The sequence below is a fragment of the Ochotona princeps genome, chromosome 8, assembly GCF_030435755.1.
Source record: "Ochotona princeps isolate mOchPri1 chromosome 8, mOchPri1.hap1, whole genome shotgun sequence".
Taxonomy (NCBI): Eukaryota; Metazoa; Chordata; class Mammalia; order Lagomorpha; family Ochotonidae; genus Ochotona; species Ochotona princeps.
Genome location: NC_080839.1, coordinates 37075385 through 37094709, shown reverse-complemented (window position 1 = coordinate 37094709; position 19325 = coordinate 37075385). Strand labels below are relative to the sequence as shown.

Sequence of the window (19325 nt, the reverse complement as noted above, 5' to 3'; positions counted from 1 at the left end):
GTTTTTAGAAAAGATGACTGAATTCTTTACAGATATGCTTTCAGGTAATTTTTGTGTGGTTCATATTTACATGTTGCAAGCATAAATTTTTGAAATTTCTTAGAACATTGTTTTCTTAAATAGTAGAGGAAGTCTGCTTTTTATTTCTGACTTTATTTGGTGCTCCTACTATAATTAATATTACAGGATGAAACTTGAAACTGTGAATCAAAATTTTCCATACAGGAAAACGTAAGAACTATCCATTACATACCAAGTGTTTTATTTGTATTTCATTTAAGTAGAAGAACTTATGTGCTTGCACAGAGAGATGAACTCTTAAGTGAAGATATTTGTTTTTTACATAGTAAAGTAAAATTTATCATTTTAATATAGGACTAAGTTTAGAACAAGTCGACATTTTATGGCATTGTTTAGTAGAAGATTCTGAGTGTTATGATGATGCACTCCATTGGTTTTTAAATCAAGTTCGAAGTAAAGATCAGCATGCTATGGGAATGGAAACCTATAAGCATCTTTTCCTGGAGAAGGTAATTATTTCTTTCAATTGCCTTTTTTTCCCATTGAATTCTTATATTTGTTGATAGAAATTATTTATGTCCATTTTTGTACCTGTTTTTGTTATAGTTTATGAAAAAAAAATAGGCATATCTGCTCATTTTAGCAGTCCTTATGGTATTTTTGCTTCTTACCTTGTGCAATAATTTTCCACTTTACAATGTCAGCACTAAAGTTGTGGCGCATTTTTGTTTGTTGTTTGTTTTATAAAACAAATAAAAATTACTCAATTTTTGGTGGTAGCACCTACCCATAAGACACACAAGTGTGAAAAGCTGTGTTCTGTTCCTCTTCCTTAGCTAACTAGCGTTGGTGTCAGCCTTCTGAACACATGTGTAAGTAGGTCTCCTGATTTGTGGTCCCTCTAAGGCACTTTAGGAAATGTCCTTCCTAAATAATAAGGATAAAATTAGTAAGAATGCTCCACTTACTGTTCTCCTTCACCAGGTGATCACAGTTGGTTCAGATGATAAATTTTTTTTTTGAGAATATGTAGACTGAGAATTCTCACGTTGTTTCTGTGGTTTAATTGAATATATATATATATTTTTAAAGATTTATTTATTTTTATTACAAAGTCAGACACATAGAGACGAGGAGAGACAGAAATATCTTCCATCCGAAGATTCACTCCCCACGTGACCAGAATGGCCGGTGCTGTGCTGATCTGAAGCCTGGAGCCCAGATAATCCTTTTCCAGGTCTCCCACGCAGGTGCAGGATCCCAAGGCTTTTGGCAGTCGTTGTCTGTTTTCCCAGGCCACAAGCGGGGAGCTGGATTGGAAGCAGGGCCACAGGGCTTAGAACGGGCACCCATATGGGATCCCGGTGCTTTTAAGGCGAGAACTTTAGCTGCTAGGCCATGGTGCTGGGCTCCTAATTGAATATATTTAAATCACTGTAATGGTGTTTCATTAAGAATCTGAGCTGATGTTTTTCCCTGTATGTAGTTTTCGTGATTAAATTTGATAAAGTCAATAAAAGTGAATTTGTTGATTATTGTACTAACCTAATGCTAAAATTTTTTCCCCAAGATGCCCCAGCTGAAACCTGAAACCATTAGTATGACAGGCTTAAACCTATTCCAGCATCTCTGTAACTTGGCCCGATTGGCTACCAGTGCTTATGATGGTGGTTCAAACTCTGAGGTATGGAATTGTTTTATATGATCAGTTTGTACAGTTTGCCTCTTTATAGTTTTTATAGTCTACCAAGTGCTTCATTTACTAACCATCAAATTGGCTTTTTTGTTTCTAAATTAAAAAAAAAATTTTAATGTGTCTATTTACTTGAAAGGGATAAATTGGACGTTGATCCACTGGTTCACTCCTTAAATAGCTGCAGTGTCTGAGGCTTAGCTAAGCTGCAGGCCAGGAGCAAGCACTCTGTCTAGGTGTCCTGGGTGGGTGAAGAGTTCCAGGTACACTAGCGGGGAGTGCAGTAGAAAAGACTGCTGGCCACCACATGGGATGCTGACGTTACAGGTGGTAGCGGAGCACCTCATGTCACAATACCAGACCCATAACGTTTCTGTAAAGCAAATCTTCCTATTTTTTTTGCTACTAATGGTAATTGTGGCTGTATTTAATGTAAGCCTGTTGCATATCCTTTTATTTATAAAGAATACGTCACCCAGGTGTTCTTTCAGCCTCTAAAATTCTTAAATAATATACTTGTCTTATGTAAAATAAAAAGTTCTTTTAAATCTGATTTTAATACTATTTTGTCTAGCAAAACTTTGATTGAAAAAGGCAAAACTAAGAGATGTAGAGAAAAGGCAAGCTAGGTCCCATCCACTGGTTCACTCTCCAGATGTCTAGAACAGGTGGAGATGGGTTTGGAGTGAAGGCCAGGAAGGAGCGAGAATTTCAATTCAGGTCTCCTGTGTGGCTGAAAAAAACTTGATTATGTGAACTGTCATTGTGCCTATGTGGGTCTCCATTAAAAAGAACTGGAGTCAGGAGCCAGCGTTGGCTGAGTATTAAACCTGGGTACTCAGGTGTGGGGTGTGGGGTGTGGGCATTGTCGTCAGCATGTTCACCATTTAGGTGAATGCCCTCCTTGTGTGTGGCCCATCTTTTAGTGGGTTTTGGCAGTTGAACTTCAGAGCTCCCCCTGATTAATTTCTATTCTGAATCAGGTTCTACTTACATTATCTTTGAACTTGAGGCTTGATAGTGAATTCATTGATAGAATGGTTTTTTTGTTCATTGCTGTTCTTTTTTGTTTTAGAGTTTTATTTGCCTAGTTTGGCAGCTGAAAGGTATTAATATATTATCCTTGGACACCACCTCAAACCACAGATTATGGTTTGAAAATGTTCCTCCTTGAACAATTCAGTTAGTTAATAGTAATTTTGTTTTTTCTCAGCATGAATTCATATTTTTTGGCAGTTTTCTACAAAAGTTGCTATAGTGTTACAGAGAAAAAAGATATGAAACATCTGGTACTAATTTATTTGGTGGAGCCCAGCCAGCACTGTGGCTCAACAGGCTAGTTATCCACCCACAAGCTGTGGCATTCATTAAGGGCAACAGTTTGTTTTCTGCTCCACTTTGATCCAGTACTTTGTTTATGATCTTGGGCCATCCTCTCCTGCTCTCCAAGATCTTGGGATCCTGAATGCATGTGGGGAATCTGAAAGAAGCTTTAGTTACTATGTCAGAGTCCATCCTGGTCGTACAGTTTTTGTTTTTTTTTTTAATAAAGCAAACATTTATTAAACTATAATAAAAACATTCGATCAAATTACAAAACCTGAGCAAGAAAAACAAATGGCACATGCTTAACTGTAGTTGACATTCAAATAAAATTTACATTCCCAAAATATTATACAGTAATTAGAAAATACCAGCCAAAGTAATATTAGGATACTTTTACGTGCGATCTCAACAAATTTGAACAGAAGCAAATTTTAACAAAGGTAAATTTTACAGTGAAACATAGCAGTAGATTAAGGATCTTAACATGTTTATTTTACTGCTATTTGACACTATGATACAAAAATAAGAGGATTTACTTGACATTTTTAATAAATATCTCATGGGCTGTTGAGTGCCTTACTGGTGAAAAGATTTAACTGGCTAATCTCATCAATCCATTTTGTACAGTTTTTTAAGTGAATTATGTTAACATTAAAAGTATTGAGTCACTAATTGGAAGGAATATCTTCACTTTGCTCATCTTTGGAAAACTCACTTTCTAGTTTCTTTTAGTGGAAATTTTTTCTTTGTCATAAGTCTATATTGTGATAATTATTAAGCATTTGTTCGTTTTATTCCTTTTTAGCATGTTTTGGAAACTTAAGCTTTTCCCATACATCATCATAACTGATTCAGTATGTAATTTTTTGGATGGATACAGGTATATTCTGTTAACTAAAAAGATATTAGTACTTTTTTAAAATTTGTGATTTAATAACCCTAAATAGGGTTTTCAGCAGAAATTGATTATTGATGTTAATTTGCTGCTTAAAAAGTCCAGAATTATTACTCAGATCTCTCTGCTAGCTCCTGACTTCAGCTCCCTGCTAATGCAGACTTTGGGAGGAGGTTGTGGTCATGGCTCAAGTGATTGAGTTTGTGCCACTTAACTGACAGACCTGGAATGTGGCTCCTAATTTCTGGCCTACAGTTAATCTTAGGTGTCCTACTTTTTTTTTCCTTAGCTGTGTGGTATGGACCAATTTTGGGGCATTGCTTTAAGAGCACAATCTGGTGATGTCAGTCGAGCAGCTATCCAGTATATTAACTCCTATTATATTAATGGTAAGTGATTTGAAATATCTACTGGATGACTCTTTGTGAGAATGTATTTTGTTAAATTATAGTTTATATTATTTATTATGAACAAAAGTAAAAGATTAATATACGTGTATAAAATCTGACTTATAGGTAAAACGGGTTTGGAGAAGGAGCAAGAATTTATTAGTAAATGCATGGAAAGTCTTATGATAGCTTCTAGTAGTCTTGAACAGGAATCCCACTCAAGTCTCACAGTTATAGAAAGAGGACTACTTATGCTGAAGACACATCTGGAAGCATTCAGGAGAAGGTAATGTTTTCATGTTAAACTATTAAAATGAATTTCAGTTGTTTTATTGCAAAACATGTCCAACAGTATTCTTAAAGTTAAACTGAAGTTTTTGATGGGGGCAGGGAGAAAACGTAGTTTGCCAAAATTGGAGGATCCATAGTGGATATTTTTTGTTTGCAAAATGTACCTTTGCACTGTGAAATAGGCAAATTGGTTCCTAATAAGAATTGCAGAGCTCATTAGCCATAGAGCAAATGTGCATGAACTACTCAACGAAATTTTTGAAGAAATTACATCTCTAAGAAAGTGTGAGTTATGATTGAAGAGACAGAACATCACTACTAAAAACGTTTCACTAAAATTCTCACCAAGAACATCAAATAAGCTTTCATAGATGAATCAACTTGAGTCATTTGTTTCATTTGCTGTTTTTTTTTCTTCCTGGACTAGGAGACAGTATTTTAATTTTGAATTTCCATTTACCATGGAAACATGACCAAAAAATTCTGTGTTAATGAATATCTGTATAATTAATTTAGACATACCCTGTGTAATACAGAAATAAAGCAAATTAACATTTATGAATATATCAACTGATATGAAAGGTGAGTAGATAGTTTTAAGACATTCTGTTTGTTAAAGATCATTAACTGAGTAAATGTGAAAGTACTAAGAACTGTGTTGAAAATTTGTTAAAATTAACTTCTTTCAACTTCAGATCTTAGTTTGATATTTAACAGTGATTCAGTTGAAACTTACGTTTTATACATTTTATTTAAAACTGTAGGAAATATTGGAATAATAGATATTCTACACATTCCTTATAAATAGCATGGTTCAATGAATGAAAACATTTGAGCATTGCAAAATATTTTATTTTGATTGTAATTTGTTGAAATTCTTTTTAAACAATTCCTCATGTTTTTAAATAATGTGTAGGGGAACTCTTGAAGTTTTCTCATAGAAACTTCATATTGCCTTAGAACTTTTATAACATTAAAAAATAAGAATATGGAAGTCTTATACAGGCTAACAGAAAATCAGTACATGTTCAGATTTTTTTTCATTAAGATTTCATAGATAAATCAAAGTCTCCTGTAGACTCTTTGTCAGACAGTTATAAGTAACCTGTTCTTTTTCTTATTTATTTATTTGTTTATTTATTAAATGATCTTACTTAGTTGATCAGGGTACAAAGGGTTAAGGCCTACAGGATCATGGGTAATAGCATTGCTTCCACACTAATATCATTTTTCTCCCCTGTATCTGGGGTCAGGGGAGAAACAAAGGGAGAAGCCCCACCCACCCTCCCACCCATCCCAGGTCCCCGATGTGAGACACGCTCTGAGGGTCCTACTGAAGCTATTTGATAGTTCAACATTTCTGAATTGCTTAAGCTGCAAAGTCTTATCTTCACCACTCCTGTTGGTTGAGACCTTTTGTCCAGAGCTTTTAAAGCATAATGCTTACATTAAATTTTTATAACATTCTTTAGTTTCTTAGGGTTCAGTAAGCTTAATGAAGTTAAAATTTTAAGTTCCTTTTCAGGCTACGAACTTTATTCTAGCTTATTTAAAACATTAATTGTAGATTCCTTGATGCAAATTTTTGTATTTGTTCATGTTGATGCTAAATCATGAACATAAATAATCAACTCTAAGAAATTGATAAAAATGAATATTCAAAAATCTAACAATTAAAATGGTAATTTTGGGAAAAATCATGTAGATATTCTTATGCAGATTCATGTCCAATGTCATTACATTATACAGTCTGATGTGCTGTATGTGCTTAGTGCTACTAATAATTTTAAATGGCCTAACATTTAGAGCCTAAAATACAAATTATTTATTTCATGTGTTTGATGCATTTCTTATGAGTAAGGATTTTCTTTTTAAAAAGTGTTAGAGTATAAATATACTTAAAGGTTATTAGAATTATCTCAACTGGAAATGATTTTTCTTCCCAAGACAGATTGCATGTTAGGGGATTATGTTATTGATTATCATTTCTTGGGGTAGAGAGAATGCTGGTGATATTGGTGAGTGGAGACCAGATGTGCTAGTAGGCTGGCAGTAGTATGTAAAATAGGCTCCCTACTGCCACATGAGATCAACAAGTTCCTGGTGCTCAAAATGCTGATAGTTCCCAAATTCGGAGAGGTTTTGTCTTGAAATATGTAAGAGAAAGTTTTAAGAGTAATTTTTGCTTATAGAACCTGGAAACCAGATCAGGTACAGCAAATATGACACTCATTCCCTCAGTTTCCATCCTTCTGTCCCAGAATTTATTTTTGTTTTAGAAATTGGTGAGTTTCTTCTTGATTAAATTCACGTAGTCTGAATGCTGTCTTCAATAGTTAAAAATAGTACAGATTAAGTTAGAATAGTCCTGTTGATGCCTCTTTCTTTTGACAAAGAAACTTTATAATAAAACCGACTCTTTAATTCTGTTGTGTTATTGTATTTACCAGAATATATTTCTATCAATGAAAAAGATTGCTCTCTTTTCCTTCTTCTGATTGTGGGAATGATAGCTTTCCATTTGGCTTATCAGATTTAGGATTTTTTTTTAAACTGTTCCTTCCTCTTCTATTCCACACCTTTTTTCCTTTAAGAAACTGGGTAATGGTTCCATTTTCTCCTCACTCCCTAGTAATTTTCCGGAAGACTGTTTTGTAAGATGTTTTTAACCTTTTTACACATTTGAATTTGATTCAGTCTAATGGATCTAAACCTCTATTTAGTACTGTTGAGTAAAATGGAATGTACTAGTACCTTCCTTATTTTTAAAACATTAAAACCTTCTGTAAACTACAGTGCTTTAAGGTATCCTTCCTGTATGTGTATTTTTGTTGTATTTTAGGTTTGCCTATCATCTGAGACAGTGGCAAATTGAAGGTACTGGTATTAGTAGTCATTTGAAAGCACTGAGTGACAAACAGTCTCTGCCGCTGCGGGTTGTATGCCAGCCAGCTGGACTTCCTGATAAGGTAATCAGTTGTGTAACTTCAGTTTTCACACTGATTACATTTTCTAGCTTAAAGATTTGTTGTTATATATTTTAATTAATTGCATCTCATGTTTCAGATGACTATTGAAATGTATCCTAGTGACCAGGTAGCAGATCTTAGGGCTGAAGTTACTCATTGGTATGAAAATTTGCAGAAAGAGCAAATAAATCAACAAGCTCAGCTTCAGGAGTTTGGCCAAAGCAGCCGAAAGGGAGAATTTCCCGGTAAGTCCAGTGATTCAAGTATACTTGCTTTCCTCCAAACTATTGCCTAACAACTGTTACTTCTTTTATATCCCTATACCTGTACCATAAAGCAGCTTTTAAAAATAGAAACTTCTCACAGTTATGGAGGCTGAGAAGTACAAACGCAAAACACTGAAATCTGTTGAGGACTACTCTCTGCTTCCAGGTTGGTGCCTGGAGCATTGTGCTGTCAAACAGCAGAGAACAGAAAGAAATACATTTTCCTCTGAAACTCTTTTCTGAAAATAGGATCCCATTTATAAGGTCCCGACCCTAGTAGTCTACAGGCCCCACAGCCCAGTTGCAACAATGTTTTATTTGTAGTTTTTTGAGAATTCAGAAATACTCAAACCATAGCAGCAACTTTGAACTTTATAGGTTAATCAGCCATGCTCAGGCTTAATTCCTTCTACCCCTTCACTTGGTTTTTAAGACATGAAATTGCTGAGTGTTGATGTTATTTGAAAACATTCTTCTTTTTTTTTCCACTAAAGTTGCTATTACACTTTAGATATAGACATCAGAAATGTTGCAGAATAGTTTTGTAAACAGTTTTGGGATTACTGATGAGTTGAAATATGGGTGGGGGATTGTACAACACTTATTTTTTATTTTTAGTATTGCTTACATAGAATACTATGTGCCCATGTGGACCCCTAATTAGAGGTGGGTGGGATTAGGTATGGAGGGAGGGAGGTAGATGGGATAAATGTTTCAGCTCTTTTTTTTTTCCTCCTGTGTCTGCAGTGAGGGGGGAGGAGGTCACAGCTTTTTGCTGTCAAAGTACATCAGCAATCGCAGTGGGGAAAAGTCATTTGATGATACCTTAGAGACCCCAATGTGGGGAAGAATGTTCTGAGAGTATTAACTTGAGTGTCATTGACCATTCTGAGACTATGTCAGTTTTTTTGTACCAGAGTTACATCTTTACAAGGTTTATTGTCTAACCAGATCCACCATTGCACATCTCCAAACTCAGACACTTACTGCAAAGCTTGGACAGGAGAGGGATCCAACCTGTTTGGACTTCCATCTTCTGATGAGGCGCTTGGAGTCTTCTGTCCTAAATACTGCCTGTCATGTCCCCCATGAGAAGTATCATATTAGGAAAGTTGTTCCTAATTTGGGCTTAAATATGTTTGGTTACTCCGTTATTGCTAGGACTAATGGATTTTCACAGCAATGAAGTAATAGCTATCAAACAGTCATAAAAGAATCACCGTAGCTGTTGATTTTTGGAGGTTTCCTAACTGCTCTGCCAAATGCCTTTCCCTAGATTGTGTGTATTTGATCATATTAAATAGTTGTTTTCTATTTGTCCTGTCTCTTACTTTCCATCTTCTGTCACATCTGAGCTTATTTCAAAAGGGTAAGGAAAATGGAGTAAAAAAAAGACGAAATTTTTTTTAGAGAATTTTTCTTTGAAATCCTTATGTTTTTTTATAATCTTTTTGATGTAATTCGTCATATACTTGTTTCTCAGGTTTTTTTGCACTAAATTAAATTTACCTCTTTTCTAAAAAAAAGAAAGATGTATTTATTTTAAATCAATGCCTTACAGAAATAAGGAGAAACTGGGAGAGGAAAATCTTCATTCACTCGTCGACTCCCTAGATTATCACAACAGGTGGAGTAATAGCTAGGTTGCCAAATGGCACATCGCTATGACACATCACTGTGACACAGTGTTGCAAGTGACAGCTGGATCTGCTGCATCATTACACAATAAATTTTAAAGGAGTTTTAAAAAAGACTTACTAATTTAAAAGGCAGAGTCAAGAGAGAGATCTTATCTGCTGGTTCACTTCTCAAATGGCCACAATAGCTGGCTCACTGTTTTATAGCCATTAGCAGGGAGCTGGATTGGAATTGGAGCATGTAGAACTTGAAGCAACACCCCTCTGTGGATTCCTGTACCACAAGTGTCACCTTTATTCTCCAAGCCATAATGTGGATCTTTGCTAGTCCAGGCTAAAGTCGGGAGTCAATTATAGCTTCCTGCTCATGTTGACTCAAGTACTTGGATTCTTGCCACCCACCTGGGAAATAGGAGTTGTATACCGGACCCTTGACTTTAGTTTGCCTCAGCCCCCAACTGTCAGATGCATCTGGCACATGAAGCAGTGAGATTTGAAGATGTGCTGTCTCCCACATCCTCTCTGATAAATTAAAAAAAAATCTTAAAATTTTGGTCTCTGGTGAGGGTGGTTTATGGTAATCATAGATTGTAGACATAAAAGGAGGCTAAGCCCAAATGCAGGCTTTATATAACTATCTATGAGAAGTACCATCAAAAGGGGAACCCTCAGTGACCTTACAGCATTCCTTGAAGCAGCACTTCCTGTTACATGACCATGAACAACTAACCTCTGGGTGTCATTAATGTACTACGATGAGTAAAAATCCAGTACAAATTTTAGGGAGCAAATGATATTCAAAGCATAGCATGAGGTTCCAATTGTGGGTTTGTGTGTGTGTTCGTATGGCTTTAAAAATATTGTTCCGTTATGATTTGGCTTGTAAAATTTGTTAGCTTGAGTCTGGTTTATTTCTCTTTGGTGTTTTTTGTTTGTGCTTCCTTTCTGGTTTGTCTTACACATTTTTAGTTAACGTTGATTTTCAGCAACTGTGGATGTTTCTAGATTCATTTCTTTGTGTTTATTTGATTTGAGATTATTCAATATGTTAGATCTGTGAGTTTGTAATGTGTTTATTAAAACAATTACTTTTTTTTTTTTTAAAGATTTTATTATTGGAAAGCCGGATATACAGAGAGGAGGAGAGACAGACAGGAAGATCTTCCATCCGACGTTTCATTCCCCAAATGAGACGCAGCGGGCCGGTGCTGTGCCAATCAGATGCCAGGAACCAGGAACCTCTTCCGGGTCTCCCACGCGGGTGCAGGGTCCCAAAGCTTTGGGCTCGCTCTGCTTGTGGCCTGGGAAAGCATTCAAGGATGGCCCAATGCATTGAGACCCTTCATCCATGTGGGAGACACGGAGGAGGCTCCTAGTTCAGATCAGCATTGTTCCAGCCCTTGCACGCACTTAGGGAGTGAATCAGTGGACAGAAGATCTTCCTCTATGTGTCCCCTCAGTATATATCTGACTTTCCAATAGAAGTAAATAAATCTTGAAAAAAATACTTTTATTCAAAAAGCTGAATTAGAGAAGGGGAGACAGTTTCCATCTGCGGGTGTACTCCTCAAATAGATGCAATGGCCATAGGTGTGCCAGTCCAAAGCCAGGATCCTGGAGCTTCTTTCAGATCTCCCATGTGGTGCATGGGCTCAAGGAACTTCAGCTATCTTCCACTACTTCCCAGGCACCTTATTAGGGATCCTGATTGGGAAGTAGAGTATTCCAGAAAATAGACCTAGCATCCATATGGAATGTTGGCGTCTGCCCTAAATTTGTAATTTTTAATAAATACTTAGCAATTACGTATTTTTAAAATATACTCACTGTGTTCTTTAAGCCTGCAGTGCACCTATACTGTTAATGTCTCGCTGATTTACCAGAACAGTTGTATCAGTTTCTTTAGAGGAGAATCAGTTATTGATTACACAATAAATCGCTAAAAGCACATTATGGATAATGAGCTTAAATATTAGGGATTCAGTGGTGGCTGTTACCACCAGTTTGATTGCATTATTACAAACTTTGTTTATATTATTCCCAGCATACCATATTTGTGCCAGTTCGAGTCTCAATTGCTCCTCTTTCTATGCAGCTTATTACTAACGTTCTTGGGAAATCATTGGAAATAAATCAGTATGTGTATATACGCACATTGGTAATGTAGCAGAAGCAGAGAAGCCGACACTTACCTGGCAATCATATATTACACTTGGCTAAGCAATTAGAGATGGTCCACATTGCTTGGACTCACCTCCCGTGCAGGAGACCTAGGTGGTAATCCTGCCTCTTGGCTTTGGTTTGACTAGGCCCTGGCCTTTGCAGCCATCTTGGGGATAAATCAGCAGGTTTACTTTCCGTGTGTGTGTCTGTCTGTCTCTGTATCTCTGCCTTTCACACACATAAGTCTTTAAAACTTTTTTTTAATATTTATACATTATACAATAATCAGCTTGAATTCCTCCTATATTTAGTATCTAGGGCACATCAGTGCATGTAATGAAATATTGAACTTTGTAGAATTGGAAATTATGGAATTTGTTTTTTAACTTTTATCTCATGATAAGATGGATAAATATACAAATATATTGTCAGGTAAAAATAACTGCTTCTAACGACGGATGAAGCAGAGTGTAAGATTGATAGTAAAATGAGACTCTCATCAAGTGGTTAAAAGGAAGTGCTCCTGTGGGTGAGAACAAAAGAGTATAAGCTAAGCCATAGAATTCTGGGGCTGTGCATTTTAGCACTTGAAAGGGGAACATGCTTGCCTTTTTCAGCAAAATTCCTGAATGCCCAGCTGCAAAAGTGTACATATACATAGTGAAACTGAGGATGTTAGGAAAATAAAGTGAAGGTATACTGTGGACACAGGGCTCTATTTATTCTAGAAATGCATTCTGCCTGTTGAGTTTCTTCAGTAGTCTTAAGCTATTCACTAATAGATGTCAAGATTATAACTGGTGTATTTTTTCAGATTATGTTTACTCGTACTCCCTGTCCCCAGTTTCCAGAGTTTGTTTTGTTTTGTGGATAAAACCAAGGGAGAGGGAAATCAGTCATTGCAAATACATGCTTTTGTTGTATAGCTAAACTGTTAACAAAGAATCTTATTCAAAGAATAGACTGCTGGGATAATACAGTGCGTTCCCAGAAAGCTCCTAGAATGTTTCTTCCTTACAAATTCCTCCTCTTGTTAACAAATGAGATGTATCTTACTAGACTGTTGCTAAACGAGAACCCTTTTGTAGTTTTTTCTGCCTGTAGCAAGACTTAGACAATAAAAAATAGAAAGGAAACATGCATATTTCTGTTCTCATTTATTTCTGTCTCCATTTGAGAATTACAGTTAAGGTCAACATGCAGTGTACTTGATTATGTTCTTGTCAGCAAGTCTGTTAAGTCTATCAAAAAAGAAATTGTCTTCCATTTTGTTATTATGCAGGAGGCCTCATGGGGCCTGTTAGGATGATTTCATCTGGACATGAGTTAACAACAGATTATGATGAAAAAGCGCTTCATGAGCTTGGCTTTAAGGACATGCAGGTAGGTACTTCATTTATGGTTTCAGTTTTAACTATGTGTGCATTGTTAGCAGTTAGTAGTTGATTAATTGAAGGGCTAGTGAAGCTGCTTATAATTTGTTGTTAGAGATTATAAGTGAATTGAAACATCTTACTATTTTATTAAACCAAGTCTTAATTCAATTTTTGCTTCTTTTTTCTATTTCTTCCATTTGTAGATGGTATTTGTATCTTTGGGTGCACCCAGGAGAGAGCGGAAAGGGGAAGGTGTTCAGCTGCCAGCATCTTGCCTACCACCCCCTCAGAAGGATAACATTCCAATGCTTCTGCTGTTACAAGAACCTCATTTAACTACTCTCTTTGATTTATTAGAGATGCTTGCATCATTTAAACCACCTTCTGGGAAGGTTGCCGTGGATGATAGTGAGGTGACTATATGAGATTGCATTTCTAAGCATCTTGTTTATTTTTTGTTGAACATAAAATTTTCTTAGTAACCCTTTCAGAACAGTAATACCTAGGAACTCATTCATTTATTTGTTAACTATTTAAATGTCTAATGTGATCTAGGCATATGGTTCCAGTTAAAGTATTGTTTTACAAGAGTGATTAAAATTTTCAGTTTTGACCTGTTTTGATTCTCATTTGGGAGACAGATATTCATCCGATGAGCAGATAGAATTCGGTGCTACATCTGTCATGCTCAACTTTGGGAGAGTTATAGGTTGGTCTGCAAAGGTTGTTTGAATCTACAATCTGATCCAAAAGGTGAAAAACAGCCAGTTAAAAGGATAAATACTGTTGGTGGATACAGTGATTTGGTTTCTGATGTCCTAATAAAGTTGGCAGATCTAGACATTGTCAGAGAACTAGTCAGTAGCACGTGGAAGCTGTGAGGAGTATAAATGAGAGTTCTGAGGTATTAGATAAAGTGAAATAATTCAAGACTGAACAATTTCCATTTTCCTTAAAATGGTCAGAGTTAACCAAGATTGAGGGAAGACCTACACGTTTTCTTCTCCTTTGAACCTTATAGATTTGTTTGACATAAGTAGTGAAGGCAGTAAGGAATGTAATACATTACTAGGAAGGTGATGACCGTGCTCCAGTATAATAGAGGGGTGAGGCAGTGGAAATAAAGTGGGTAGCACATTGAAGCAGCATTACTTGGCAGTGATTCAGATACAGAAAGATGGCTGGGGTAGTTGGGTGGATTCCATTTATGATGAAGAAGAACATCCATCTAAGGCAGCCGAGGTATATCAAGGAGATACCAAGAAGCAGTTGACTGTGTAACTTTAGAGCTGAGGGAAGTGGTTTGTTCCGGAGAAGTAAGTTGGTGAGTTTTCATTATACTGATGGTACTTAAAGTCACCTGTGTGTAAGATTACATTAAATTAAAAAACTGACATGAAAATGAGAAACAGGACAAAGCATAATAAATGTGTAATATTATCTAACGGAGTCATTTTCTGTTCACTGGCTTTTGAAAAATGCCTTATAAAATGAATTATGCCAAGATCTTTTTTATCCAATGAATCACAATTTTGAGGTTGTATGACAGGTAAAAATAATCATATTTTCATGTTTTTTTCTTTATTAAGCTAGTGTGGTTTTTTTCCCCCTTCTTTAATGTTAGGTAATAACAGTGGGGTAAGATGCTTCTGTTGCTTATGGCACTGATGTTGCATATCAGAATGTTGGTTTGAATTTTAGCTACTTCTCTTCCAATCCAGCTTTCTGCTTCCACTTCTGGGAAGGTAGTGGAAGATCACTTCTACTTGGGCCACTGCCTTCCGTATGGGACACCAAGTTGGAATTGGCTCCTGACTTGTACCTGACCCTTACCTGTTGCAGCAATTTAGAGAGGACAGTAACATGTCAAAGATCTGTCTTGTCATTTCGCCTTTCAAATCAATTGTTATTTTTAACTCAAAGGAACCTTCTGTGATTTTTCTTTATAAAATGTATTGATTATAGCATAATGTGGATATAATGTAACATCTTTTCTAAGGATTTAACCACAAGGTTTAGACGGTGGTGTGGAGAATGTGTGATAGGGTTTAAAGACTGTATTTGAGAGGACCAGAGGTCCTATGGTGTTACTCCTATAGTGTTACTCCTACACTAAAGTGAACTCTGTGCTAGAGAAGGAACATGTCGTTCATTTAGGAGATTTATTGAGTCTGCTTTACAGCGGTGCAGTCTGAAGTAGGGAGTTGGTTTTTGTTTTTTTTTTTTTTTTAAGAGTGGTTTCAGCTCTGAGGGGTTTACCAAAAATAAAAATAACAAACTAATGGACCTTTACCATTTATGTCCTCCCGAAGTACCTTTTATTTACAAGCAGCAGCATTTAGTTATGCAAAGTGTGAGGTCTTTTTTTCCTTAAAGATCCTTTTGTTGGGCCCTCTGAGTGGCCTACTGGCTAAAGTCCTCACCTTGAATGCCCCATATGGGCGCCGGTTCTAATCCCGGCAGCTCCACTTCCCATCCAGCTCCCTGCTTGTGGCCTGGGAAAGCAGTCAAGGACAGCCCAATGCATTGGGACCCTGCACCCGCGTGGGAGACCCGAAGAGGTTCCTGGTTCCCAGCATCGGATCGGCGCAGCACCGGCCTGTTGCGGCTCACTTGGGGAATGAATCATCGGATGGAAGATCTTCCTCTCTGTCTCTCCTCCTCTCTGTATATCTGGCTGTAATAAAATGATTAAATCTTAAAAAAAAAACAGATATTTTTTAAAAAAAAGATGCTTTTGTTGTGTTGTGTGTAGAGCTCAATCAATCTTTGTTATTAAAAAAAAATGGCAAAAACTCCATGCAATTTCCCCAGCAAAAGTAAAAGAATTACGCAAGGGTCTCTTCTCTTTATTCATCTGGTTTGTGAAAGATTGAGTTTACCTTGTGTAAGTACAGTCAGTTTACCTGTACCAAGTACAGTCAGCTCTTATCCGTTAGCTGGATTCATCCAACTGTTGATCAAAAATAGTAAGAAAAATAATAAATTGCGTTTAAGCTGTCATTGTTCATTAGCTCCAGGAATGGCATTTTAATATTTTTAAAAGAAATTTGACTTTTTCTAAGTATTTTCTGAAACATTAATTTGCTATTGCCTTAAGCAACAGCAGCATCTTATCTCGCTGTTAATGTTTAATAGAAAATAGTGGGAAAAAGACAGTTATTTTAAAATTGTTTGCTTTCCTCTCAATCTCTGTTTACCTCAGACAAAATAGTGAGATACTGACTAGTAAAACAAGTGAAATAGGCAAGTATGTTCTCATCCTATAATGGAAGGTCAGGGATTTAACTCACCAATCCTTTGTTATGATTAGGAGATGAAAATTTACAAAAGTGGCTATATAAAACATTTGTTTCATATCCCTTTGAATAGTTTTCTGAGAAAAATGAACCCCCTTGAAAGGTTATTTCAGAATTAACAAACTAATAAATAAATGGATAAATAAATTCTGTTTATCATGTGAAGTGTTATATATTTTACAAAGCAAATGTAAATTAAGAAACTTAATTGCAATGATTTCATGTAAATACATTGAAGTTTTGATTTTTTTGTGGTCTGTATTGGTGTAGAGTTTAAGATGCGAGGAACTTCATCTTCATGCAGAAAATCTGTCTAGGCGTGTCTGGGAGCTACTGATGCTTCTTCCTACATGCCCTAACATGTTGATGGCATTCCAGAATATCTCAGATGAACAGGTGAGCCTATCTTATCTTTCAGTCTCCTGATAGTAAATGAAATCACCTGTCCATCTTCACCTTTTTCCTTTTATATTTTCCATATACCCTTAGTAAATTTGGTAAGTGCTACTTTACTTAATGTTCATTTATTTATACTAAAGTTTAATGATGTAGGCCAAATATAAATTATCTTTCAAAAATTAATAGTTGTGGGCCTGGTGCCTAACATCCTCTGCTTGTACGCAGGGGCATCCCATATTGGTGCTGGTTCTAATCCTGGTGGCCCCGCTTTCCATCCAGCTCCCTGCTTGTGACCTGGGAAAGTAGTTGAGAACGGCCCAAAGCCTTGGGACCCTGCACGCACATGGGAGACCCATAGGAGGCTGTGGGCTCCTGGCTTTGGATTGGCTCAGCTGTGACCTTTGTGGCCACTTGGGGAATGAACCATCAGGTGGAAGATCTTCCTCTCTGTCTCTCCTCCTCTCTGTATATCTGCCTTTTCACTAAAATAAATAAATCTTAAAAAAAAAAAAAAAAAAAGAAGGAATGGCATTTGTAGTAGTTTCTTTATATTACTGCTTGGTTTGAATATTACTTTTTGTTTTCCGCAAGTAATGTGTACAGAATGTTTCAGGTGGTTTTTTTGTTGTTTTTTTTGTTTGTTTTTTGATACAGTTTAGTTGGCACCAGGGTCTCCCTTCCCCCTCCCCAGTTTCCCTCTCTTCCCCTCTGTTTCCCCGTTAGTCTTACAAGTTGTTCGTGAGTTTTCCCAGGTCCATCATGCTGCCACTTGGGAGTCTCCCATCAATGTAGGAGTTTGTCATTTTGTTGTAGGTCCATCCTTGTGCATGCATTACTTCATTCTGTTTCCATCTTTGAACATATTAATTTCCACTGCATTTCCATGATGTATCCCCTTGAGTACAACTCAGAAAAAAAAAGGACAATGGACCTTCATTCACATGAGGTTAAAGAACATATAGCAAAGGTATCAGTGTGATGCCAGGGTGGTAAAAAGAAGTGTCTGGCATTTTCGTGTAGGAATAAATGTCAGTGTGTGTTCCAAGGCACTAATGAAGGTACAATGAGGACCAGAATTTCATTAATTATAGGCAGTAGGAATAACTGATAAAAGAAAAAAGTGATAAAAGGGACATTAACAATCTCAGGTGATTATAAACAGTGTCTTATAAATGATTGCTCTTAGTACAAAAGGTACAAGTAACTAGGAAGTGAAATAAGGGAAAATTCACCTGTAAAATCCTTAGATTTGACATCGCATTATGTTGTATTAGAGCAAACATATGATATTCGACCTTTTGGGATTGGTTTATTTGGCTTAGCATAATGATCTCTAATGTGGCCCTTTTGGCCAAAAAGAATTGTACTTCATTTTTTTTTAAATAGCTGAGTAGTATTTCATAGTGTAAATGTACCAGAATTTCTTTATCCATTCCTCTGTTAATGGGCATTTAGGTTCTTGATCTGAATGCTTATACATTTAAGTCAGAACTGACAGAAGAAAATGAAGCAAAGAAACTAAATATACAAGGATTCCTAAAAAGCTCTTGAACCATGCATGGGTTTGAACCAAACATGGGTTTGGCTAGCTACTCATAAACTATCTGGATTTTGAAATTTTTAACACCACATCTTCTTGGAATTAATTTTAAAAGAAGATGAAGAAAAATATAATATCTGTCATAGTTTGATTATTTTTTCTTAGGGACATTTCCTCGACGTAACTAAGGTAGATGGGTATGTTTCTAAAGATATTCTTAAAAGTAGAGACTTTGTGGGTCTGGCACAGTAGCCTAGTTGCTAAAATCCACTTCTTACAAGCACCAGAATTCCATATGAATGTCAGTTCCCATCCAGCTCCCTGCCTGTGGCGTGGGAAGGCATTAGAAGATGGTCTAAAGCTTTGGAAGCCTGCACCCACGTGGGAGGCCTTCAAGAAGCTCTTGGTTATTGATTTGGTCAGCTCCAGCTGTTGCGGCCACTTTGGGAGTGAATCACTGGATGGAGGATCTTCCTCCTGGTGTCTCTAACTCTCTGTATATCTGACTTTCCAATAAATATAAATAAATCTTAAAAAAGAAAAATGTAAAGACTTTTTAAAAAGCTGCATGTTGGGCCCGGTGGCGTGGCCTAGCGGCTAAAGTCCTCGCCTTGAACGCCCCGGGATCCCATATGGGCGCCGGTTCTAGTCCCCTGCAGCTCCACTTCCCATCCAGTTCCCTGCTTGTGGCCTGGGAAAGCAGTCGAGTACGGCCCAATGCATTGGGATCCTGCACCCGTGTGGGAGACCTGGAAGAGGTTCCTGGTTCCCGGCATCGGATCGGCGCAGCACCGGCCCGTTGTGGCTCACTTGGGGAGTGAATCATCGGGCGGAAGATCTTCCTCTCTGTCTCTCCTCCTCTCTGTATATCTGGCTGTAATAAAATGAATAAATCTTTAAAAAAAAAAGCTGCATGTTAAGGATTTTTTAGGAGTTGTTGAAATCTCCAGTAAGACTACTGTAGAATGAATTGAAAAACAAATGTTTTAATACGCTAATTATCGTGTGGTTTAGAGCATTATCTTTAGATTTTCGAAAGTCCTTTATCTCATATGACTTTA

General features: G+C 36.8%; 1 protein-coding gene across 5 annotated transcripts in view; it reads left to right on the top strand.

Annotated features, from left to right (window-relative positions):
* Positions 1-19325, top strand: part of USP34 (ubiquitin specific peptidase 34) — a 206754-nt gene that overhangs the window by 107780 nt on the left and 79649 nt on the right. For all 5 annotated transcript variants that reach the window (XM_058667856.1, XM_058667855.1, XM_058667852.1 and 2 more), the window contains 9 exons: positions 376-530; positions 1592-1705; positions 4225-4324; positions 4451-4610; positions 7458-7584; positions 7682-7829; positions 12933-13033; positions 13230-13439; positions 16596-16721. In XM_058667856.1, the coding sequence (XP_058523839.1) occupies positions 376-530; positions 1592-1705; positions 4225-4324; positions 4451-4610; positions 7458-7584; positions 7682-7829; positions 12933-13033; positions 13230-13439; positions 16596-16721 (1241 nt within the window). The remainder of the gene's footprint in view (positions 1-375; positions 531-1591; positions 1706-4224; positions 4325-4450; positions 4611-7457; positions 7585-7681; positions 7830-12932; positions 13034-13229; positions 13440-16595; positions 16722-19325) is intronic.